Source organism: Indicator indicator, chromosome 6 (genome assembly GCF_027791375.1).
Source record: "Indicator indicator isolate 239-I01 chromosome 6, UM_Iind_1.1, whole genome shotgun sequence".
Classification (NCBI taxonomy): domain Eukaryota; kingdom Metazoa; phylum Chordata; class Aves; order Piciformes; family Indicatoridae; genus Indicator; species Indicator indicator.
The window spans coordinates 35,109,813-35,119,409 of record NC_072015.1 but is presented as its reverse complement, the minus strand read 5'-3'; the positions used below and the strand labels follow the sequence as shown (position 1 = coordinate 35,119,409).

General features: G+C 44.0%; 1 protein-coding gene across 1 annotated transcript in view; it reads left to right on the top strand.

Moving 5' to 3' along the window:
* Positions 1–486: 486 nt before the first annotated feature.
* TMEFF1 (transmembrane protein with EGF like and two follistatin like domains 1) overlaps positions 487–9,597 on the top strand; it is a 128,452-nt gene continuing 119,341 nt past the window's right edge. Inside the window, exon 1 of the mRNA XM_054381615.1 lies at positions 487–670. Coding sequence (XP_054237590.1) covers positions 487–670 — 184 coding nt within the window. The remainder of the gene's footprint in view (positions 671–9,597) is intronic.

Below are 9,597 nucleotides of genomic sequence, written 5' to 3'. Positions count from 1 at the left end.
GTCCCGGGGGAGGGGGCTGCCATCACGTGTGATTCCTCCCCTTTCTTTCCCTCCTCCTCTCCCTCCGCGGCGGCGGCGGCGGCGGCGGCGGCAGAAGCAGCAGCAGTAGCAGTCGCTTCGGCTCCGCTCCCTTTGTTGCAGGCGGAGCGGCGGCGCTGCCGGGCGCCGCGCACAAAGGAGCGCGGCCGGGGCGAGGCAGCCCCGCCGGCGGCCAGGAGCGGAGGCGGCCGCCGCACCTCCGGGCTACGGGGTGCCGCGCTGCACAGTCGGAGCCAGCCCTGTCCGCGACCGGGCAACGGCGGAGGCGGCAGCGGCAGTCGGCTGGTGCGCGCGGCCCGCCGCGGCGGGGATGCTGAAGGTGTGCTTCAGCGCGGCGGAGAAAGGACGGTCCCGCCCGGGCGGCGCCGCGGGCTCCGGTTGATGCTGCGGGCCTGACGTCGCCGCCATCCCGCTGCCGCCGGCGCTGCTCCTCGGCCGCCCCTCGCCATGCTGGGAGAGAGCCCATCCGCCGCCCGGCCGCTGCTGCGAGCGGGACCACCCCTGGCGCTGTGCTACACCTCAGCCCTCCTGGTGCTCGCCCTCTCCGCGCTGCCCGCCGGCCGCGCTTCCCACCCCCTGCCCGGTTCGGAGTGCCAGGGCGGCGGCAAGGGGAAAGGCATCAACTGCTCAGGTAAAGCCCCGCTGGCTCCCGCGGCCCCCTCCGCGGGCAGCCCACGCGTGCACGTGGAGGGCCGAGCGCGGCGCCCCCTTCGCTCCCGCCCCGGCCCGGCCTCGGCCCGGCGCGGCCCCGCGGGCGGCGGAAAACAAAGGAGCAGCGTCCGCCCCGGCCTCCGGTGCGGCGGGGAGAACCCCTTTTGCGGGGACAGGGGTGGGTAGGCGTGGGGAGCCCCCGGAGAAGGGACCTCTTCTCCAGCGGTGCCCGGCCGAAAGGAAGGAGTTTGCCCGTGTCTCTTGGTTTTTGTTGTTCCCCTCCGCCTCCGCCCCCCGCAGTGCCGGCAGGTGCTCGCCGGCCGCCCCGTTCCCCCCGCCGCTTCCTCCCCGTCCTGTCTCAGGCGAAGAGCCGGGAGGCCGCCGGGAGCGCGGGCTCTGACGGCGCTCACACGGGGTATTGCTCGGTCCCACTCTGTTCGTGGGTGCAGCCCGTGGCTAGGGCAGCCCCCCGTCCGGACATCTGCGGGCTGCTGGGTAGAGTCATTTTGGATGACAGGTAGACAACAAAACACTCCGTGTGCGCGAGATAAGCTTTCTAGGGATTCCCCCAGTGTTGTTTGAATGACAGGAGGGTGTTGTATTGTGCCTTCCCATCCTGTGCTGAAGTACACTCGGGTCTAGTACAGTGCCCATGTAGATGCATCGGTTCGGGATGACAGCAGTGAGTTTTCGTCTGTCTTGAGGTATACATACAATATAAAGTTTATGCTTCGTTAGAAATACTTGGTTTTGTTCTAAAACTAATATTTAGAGAAGGCAGTTTTTGTTTTTCTCCAAACATTGGCTGCGTATGCCTCCTGCTGCTTTCTAGAACGGTAGGTTTATTTCATTGTAAGGATCGCCGCCGAGAGCTGCACAAAGTGCCTTCTCCAAGGTGATGAACATTTTTCGCCCTGTGCACAGAGCATATCCTCCACCCTCCCCCCCTCCCTCCCGCATCCTCCCGAGCTCCCATTGTCTTCAGCGGGATTCAGAAGGCAGTGGACTCGTTGGAAGAAAGTCTCGGTACCTTCCAGGATAGGGACCCCAAACTGTGTACCTGCTTTCAAGAAAGGCCTGAACGGAATAGTGATCTCCCTCCCAATTACATTTTATGATTTGGATAATGCTGCTGGAGTTGGCTATCAAATTTGCAGACCAGCAAACTGAGGCAAAATAATTTTGCAACATAATAAATGTAACTGCTGTTCACTCCCAAAATGCTCATTTGTTCTTTATTTTACCCAGTTTAGACATATACTGTATGAGTGTGTGATGCTACAGTGCTACTGTTTTACTGCTGCTGGACTTTTTCATTCTATCTGTGTGAATATCATGGTTATTTTAAAAGAGAGGTTAACAGGTTAATGTGTCACTGGCGTTAGTGGCTTACCCATCAGAGACATGTGGGTCATTAGACCGCAGCATGTGCATAAATCAGTGAGATTAAATATGGTAGGCTGATGAAATATAGGAGGAAGTTTCCAAGATAATGTGGAACACACAAATGATACCATTATTTAGAAACCATCAAGGAAAGAGGGTTTCTCCAATCTGGAATTAGAAGGCCATATGCTATATTGAAAACATGCAGAATGATTTGGTTCTACTAAAAATAGGGAGAAGCAGATATACATATGTGCTATATATGTATGTATGGCAGGCACTGTTTCCAGTGTAACTACAGACATGTGGAAGGAAAATGTCATTTAAAAATGAAGAAGTTAGATTCTGTTATGTTTTGACTGTCTCATGTAAAACTACAGTGTTTCAGTTGTCAGCATTAATTTTGAAGGAACTAATACCAACATATAATATCTGGGACAGATTTTCTTCTTGCTTACCTCTGCATAGCTTCATTAACTTTTACTGGATAAGCTCTACTGCCCGCAGAAGATGTTTGCTATGTTTACACATAGGGCCAGGCATTGGCTTTAGCACCTTTCTCAGTGGACTGCTACCATTCACATTGCTATTTATACTGAAAGTTAAACTTGGGAACACTATTACTACTTTTTTCTTCAGTCATTTGGACTCTCTGAATTACTTTCCCTACTTGGTGAAGCAAATTTCTTTTCTCCCCTGTTATTGTCATTTTAGTGTTTGCATCAGGTTGACTTGCTGCCCTGGAACAGTTTCTTACACTTTTTCATAGAATCGTGGAATCATCTATTTGGAAAAGACCTTTAAAATCATCAAGTCCAATAGGTCTTGGGATGGTTCCTTGATCTTATACCATTTTATCATCACGGGGTTATGTAGCTACATTTGTTTATTGCTAAATTTTTAGGAAATTATGAACTCCTCTCCTTTATTCCTCCACAATATACTGCTTAAGAAAGAGTGTGCTGTAGCAAAAGAACATTCAAAGGTGGAGGACACAAACAAGCAACAGGAAAGTTAAGAGAGCTTTTTCAGCCTTGATTCTATGCTTTTGGCACATAAATAGAGGTTTGGTCTTTTGTTAAATTCTGATATAATTGCTTCATCCCCAGCCAAGAGGAGAACACACAATCAAGCTATTAGAGCAGGAAACAGATAATTAAGACATATCTGGAGTTAACTGACAATGTGGACTTTTATGTCTTTGTTCTTCTGCCAATCCATTCTTTCCTAAGTTAGCAAAGTGAAATAGCCCCATTTGACCCAGAATGAGGTAAAACCAATTTTTTTTCTTTCTGGAAAAGATAATTTTAGGTTGGTGTTTTAGAGAGCTATTATATTATTTCCAGCACTACCTGTAGGCACCTTCTGTAACATTTCTGATACTCATGGACTGCTCATGAGTAGTGTGGTGTGATGCTTGCTTCGGTGCTCAGGCTATAAAATAGTTGTGTCCTTAATAAAGGTTGTGAACTACAGGGGGTTATTAAGCATCCCAAGTGCAAAGGTAAGTACAAAATTGTAGTTTGTTCATGAACTCCTAATCTGCTGCTACTCTCTGGAGACACACACTGTGCAGGGGCATCTTGAGTTTCAGTTTAAGTCCAGTTGAGTCTCTGGTGTAAGATTAGGGACATGTTTTAGTATTGACCCTTCAGTGCTGGGTTGAAGTTTGAACGGATGATCTTTGAGGTCCCTTCCAACTGGATGTTTTCTGTGATATGTTCTGGTCACATGTGAGGCAGCTGCAGAGGTTGCAATTTGATTGTAACTGACCAAACGCTGAAGATCTTGATGAGAGGTGCACAGATGTAACAGGAGATACTGCCCTGTGCATTGCTTTGGGTTTGTATGCCTGAAAATTCAGTTAACAGGGATACATTTCTATTGGTAGGACTTTCAGCTTACTGTCCCTTCATGTACTGAAATATGCTTGTTTGGGACGATATTGCACACCTCCTATAACTCTCATAGGCCATGCACTGCCCCTGGTTTCTTAAATGCTCTATGAGTGAAGTGAGTAAAGAGGATTGAATGAGATCAAGGAAAAATTGAGGACACCTTCTCTTTCATGGAATTCCTCTTCTGAGGGGTGTGAATGCTTTCCTTTTGTGCAGTCATAGCATGTTTGATATAGGTTGTAGATAAAAGTAGATGGAAATTACTGATTAGAGAGAGGAAGAGGATAGAGAGACAAAAGAAAGTATCCTGTGATTGGCTGAGTCTGTGTCAGGCTGTTTATTGAGCATGAAAGTACAAGCTGTCAAAAAGCTTGTAAATTTTTAGAACAGCAGAGAAAGCTGTAGTGGAGCCATCCTTCACCATATATACATTATCTTAATGTTCAGTGTTCTTTAGAGAAATGATTTCTGCCCTTGAATAACTCATGGATTAAATTAGACAAACAGAGAATTGGAAACAGTAGAAAAAGGAGATGAAGCAAAGAACATGGTAAGCCAATGGGAGTACAGCAAACGTGAGCAAAATTCACGTTTTGATATTTTTAAATGTGTTAGCGCAAGAAGGGAGGGGTAGACAACATCAGCAGGATAAAAGCATCTGAAGGTTGAACAAGAGGGGATCCTGAAGAAGGATGGAAGTAGAAAGCACACAAGCAGAAGAGGGTAAGAAAGCAGTATGAGAAAAAATACACAGCTGAGAATGGAGTCAGGTCACAGAGTATGGACAAGGGTGGCAAGAACTGGCCACATCGTAGGATTTTGTTTTCAAAGCATGCCTTTATCCCATGTGTGAACAGAGTTTTAGAAGAAGAGTTGGGAAGGGCACAGAAAGTGAGCAAGACAAGCAAGAGGAGATCCAGCTTAAATGCAGACAAGGCAGAAATGTTCAGGAGCATCATCATAAATCTGTGTAGTATAATGACAGAAAATAAAATGTGTATTAATTATTAATTGCTGCACACCCACAGAGGGAGCAGTGCATTTAAAGTATGGCTGCTGTCACTATTATTGGAAGTGAGTGCAGTGCCACAGGAAAATAATAACTCTTTTTGTCTCATCTTCACTTCAGCTTTCTACTGTCAATGAATGTGATCTCATTCAGAATCTGCAAGTCTTTTTTCTTTGACATTCCCTGATGAAGTTGTTGTCACCCTTCATCCCTGATGTGCGATGGAGGCTGTTCTGTTAGGGACTTTGTTTCCATTAGTTAGATGCCTTCGAGTCTGTCCTCCAGATCCTGTAGCAGTGATGCCTTCAGCTTACTATTGTTGGATACCAGTGCTAGCAGAAGAGTCATAGCATGCATGTTTCAGGAAAAAAATAATCTGCTCAAATCTTGCTGTGTAGCAGTTTGATATGGTGCATGTAACATACTCATGGCTGCTGTAATCCAGAACTAGACATTAAGAACCTCTCTTCTGCATCTTGTGTGTGAGTCACCAGTGGTGCGCTCTTGCTTGACAGCTTGTGAAAAATGATGGGAAGGGCAAAATCTGAGGTCACAGAGGCTAAACCGAAGCAGGGGAGTACATGGAATCCTTTGCCTCTGCAGGACACTGTCTCGGCATGAACATTGCCCTTGCCTTTGCTAACTCTGCTTCCTTCTGAAAGTGACAGTTGCAGAATGAGACACTGAGAATCTAAGAAGAGCTAAAAACCTAGATGAATAAGAGTATGGTGTGGTTAGAAACACAACATTGGGGGCACAAGTTCTCAGTGCCTCAGGAAACACTTCCTTAGGGAGATGACTATTCAATCATTTTTGCAGGAACTTCTTTCTCAGGAGCATCTAAGATATGTCAGCACTGAGAAGGCGGCACACTCTCAAAAATGCTCTCTGTATTTATTGGCAAATTAGAGCTTTAGGGTTCAAACCAGGATGAACTATCACTGCTTTAAGCATGTTATCTATTATGTGTGAGCTGTAGTAACTGAAACTTTGTAAGGCTACTCACATCTGATACATCTACACTTGAGTTGAAGACTTGGTTTATAGACAAAATTAGTATGTACACTTTTTGTCACTCTAGGTTTGTGTGTTGTTTGAAGCTTGAGTGCAGACTGTTGTGATGGGGAAGAGCTGAACACAAACACATAGCCCTACTGACCATGCTTGTGCCCAATCCACATGGCAGATATGAACATGGATTTGTGAGAATATAAACCTCAGGCACTGCTGGTCTGTCGAGCTTGACCTTGGTTTCTGCCTAGGCTCAGTAGGGAGTCTCTGAACCAGAATGAGATGTGGCCTCAAGACTGGCTTTGATCCATGCTTATCAGCTGGAACAGATGTACCCTTTGTGGGTTTTGTGAAGATTAAGGGAGTGAGGGTTTTTTTGGTATATTGTTCTAAGTTGCACAAAACCAAAATAATTTGGGTTTAAGAGATGCAACCACATTGGCAAGAATGTAAAAGCAGAGATACAGGTTCAGGCAAATCAGCCTAAGAATTACACATATTTTTTTATTTGCATGGATAAACTTGACCTGAAACCATGGATGAGACTAGAATAATTGATTATTTTATGTAAGATGCTATGACTTATGCTCCTGTAAATTAATTATAACAGTCAAGTCAAATAAACTGTGATACGTGTTTCTGCCAATTGAACTTCTGAAGTAAATAATCTAAACTCGGTCAAGTTACATATCACTTCAAGATTCAGGTTACATATCACTTCAAGAAACTATCATAAGGCACAAATAGTTTTAACACTAAGTAAAAAGTAAAAACAATTATTAAAAAGATAAATTAAAACTCAGACAATAGCATGCACATATTTGTTTTCCTTTAGTGTTAATTACTTAGACATGAAATGTCCTTGCATTACAGATTCTTATGCTGATCAAAAAGCTGAAAGGTAATTAAAGTAGAACTGAAAGTGTCAGAATAGCAGAAAATCATCTTGTACCAGGTGTCACACCATCATTGTCACTAGTGAGAACCAGTAGCATGATGGAGCATTCAAGGCCTGACTACGCGGACTGGATTGAATCCAATTTCTTTATAATTTTTTGAAAAGGTGAAAAAAGGAGCACTCTGTTGTGAAAAAATACTGCCAGGGAAACAAGACCTCTCTGATAATTCCTGTTGAAGGGAAAACAAGAAGTCTGGACCTTTTCTTGCTGTTGATGTAAGGATAAGTATTTTGTACTTAGAGCCTGCTGGTTTTCTTCTAGAGCTGACAGTAGACTGGATAAAGGGGAAAGTTAATATTTACTTGGACTTGAAAAAAAAGAAGCTGTGGTCAAGGTCTTTGAGTAGAGAAGTGTGAAGGCAGAGAATCCCACAGGTATTGACAGGAGGCTCAATTTCCTTTTTTCTATAAAGAGATTATCACGTTCCACCATTGATCTGTCAGATGAAAGTGCTTGTAACTTTCCCAGCCTGTGGTCAGACTTTGGCAAGTGTCCACAAAGCAGGTAATGGCAGAAGTTCCTAGAATAACAGTAGCTGTAACATTTGGGGAAGAAAAACTGCTGAGCAACAGGGGTATTGGAAAAGGATCTATTCGTCTGACTCTAGAGTCTTGCTTATCCTCTTGAGCAGTCCCTATAGATGCTGTAGAACAGAAGAGGAGGTAGAGAACATTTTGGCATTTTTTAAGTTGAAAGAATGTCTTTTTCTAGGCATCCTGTAGTATTCAATAGAGCTGAAAACCAAGGAAGTTCTTTATAAATTCTTCTTTAAGAAGTCATTCTTCCTAAGAAAGTTATAATTAAATAATATGCTGTATACAAAATAATCCTCTCTCCTATAGCTTATTCTTGCATCATTGTGAAAGTCTCTCCACAACTACCTGAAAAGTGGTTGTAATGAGGTGGTGGTTGGTCTCTTCTCCCTCGTGTCAAGTGGTAGAATGAGAGGAAATGGCCTCAGACTGAGCCAGGGAAGGTTTGGACTGGATATTAGGAAAAACTTCTTCATTGAAAGAGGAGTCAACCATTGGAATAGGCTGCCCAGGGAGGTGGTGGAGTGAGTGTCCCTGGAGGTGTTAAAAAAATGTGTAGACGTGGCACTTCAGGACATAGTTTAATGGCCATGGTGGTTGGACTTGCTGATCTTCGAGGTCTTTTCCAACCGAAACGATTCTATGATTCTAACAATTTAGAAATATAGGATAAACCAGAAAGAGTATAAGACAGTGGAATTGAATTTTGTGGAACTCCTAAGTATGTAGAAAAGAGCTTGTCTGACTAAATCAATTCATAGTAAATTTTATTTTATGAAGCTTTTTTTTTTTTTTTTGGCAAAATGGTCTGCCTTGTGTTGTATTTTTCTTCCAGAAAAGGATAAAGATATAAAGACAAAATCTTCTTAGGAGTAAAATCAGCAATCAAATTTGCGATCTGATAAAATTAAAGATTCCCAGAGAGCCTTAAGTCTGTCCCTTTGTCTCGATGAACAGCTACAGTGTATCTTCAGTTCTGATTTAGTTCACAGATGGTTACAAGGGGATCTGAGAGCAGAATTATTTCACCTTGTGTTATTAGGTTTATATCTAGCGGTGCCATTGGTTTTTTGAATAGTTGGTATTGATGAGTCACATGTTCTTATTGCAAAAAAGAACAAACAAACAACAATATCAGGAAATTCTTTTTTCTCTTAGAGATTCTTACCAGGGAACCTTTGTCTTCTTTGGAGTGAGGAGCAAGATGGCAGTGAAGGTCTTTGCTAGAGGAGTACCTAGCACACTTCTGTTCTTGCTGACCCAGTTACATCCCCAGACCTGGCTGAGTGGGAGCTGGGAGACAGACCAGTCTTTGCTTGCATTTGCATGTTTATTGCTGATGTGATTTTCTCTGGCTTAGACAGCAATTTAATGTTACACAGATAGCAATACTCAATTTTTTAAAGTTACTCTAAAACTACCTCATTGGTCATAGTACAGTTTGCGAGGAGGCATCATTGGACTAGCAAATAGGGATTTATTTTAGGATAATTTAAATTCTTATTATAGTAGACAATTTATGAGGACCGAAAAGACAAGAGCTTTCTGATAATAGATTATGTGTTATAGCAGCAGTGTTTAAAGGATCTGGTTCAAAATAAAATTAAATCCTTGTAATACCTCTCTTTTGACTTAGTATTATAAAAATAAATTTAGTGGCAATTACAGTCTCGAAACACCCACATTATAAAACCATGTTCAAGCTGGCAGGATCCTCATCCAAGCTTCAAAAATAGTGCTAATTAAGACCAGCAGGAAAATGTGTGAAAATGAAAGAGAAGAAGAATAGAACCATCAGTAATTTTTCTGAAGGGACCTGGCTTCTCTGAGTTTTCTGCCAGCTCCTCCCATGGCCCATTACTCCCAGGCTGAGACCTCCCTATGCTCCTGCCTATCTTAAATAGGTGCTAAACAATCTGTGCTCTCATAAGATACACAGAGCATCCCATGGAGCACAGCTGAAGAAGAGGACAGGTACGATGTTCTTGACAAAGGAGCAAAAGTGTGTTCAGGACATAAAATGGCTCTTCTCAAGTCTGGTCTGGAGGCCAAAGCCTCCTGAAAATCTCTCTGCCCATTCACAAAGCCTCTGCAGGCAGCCTCATTCCAGC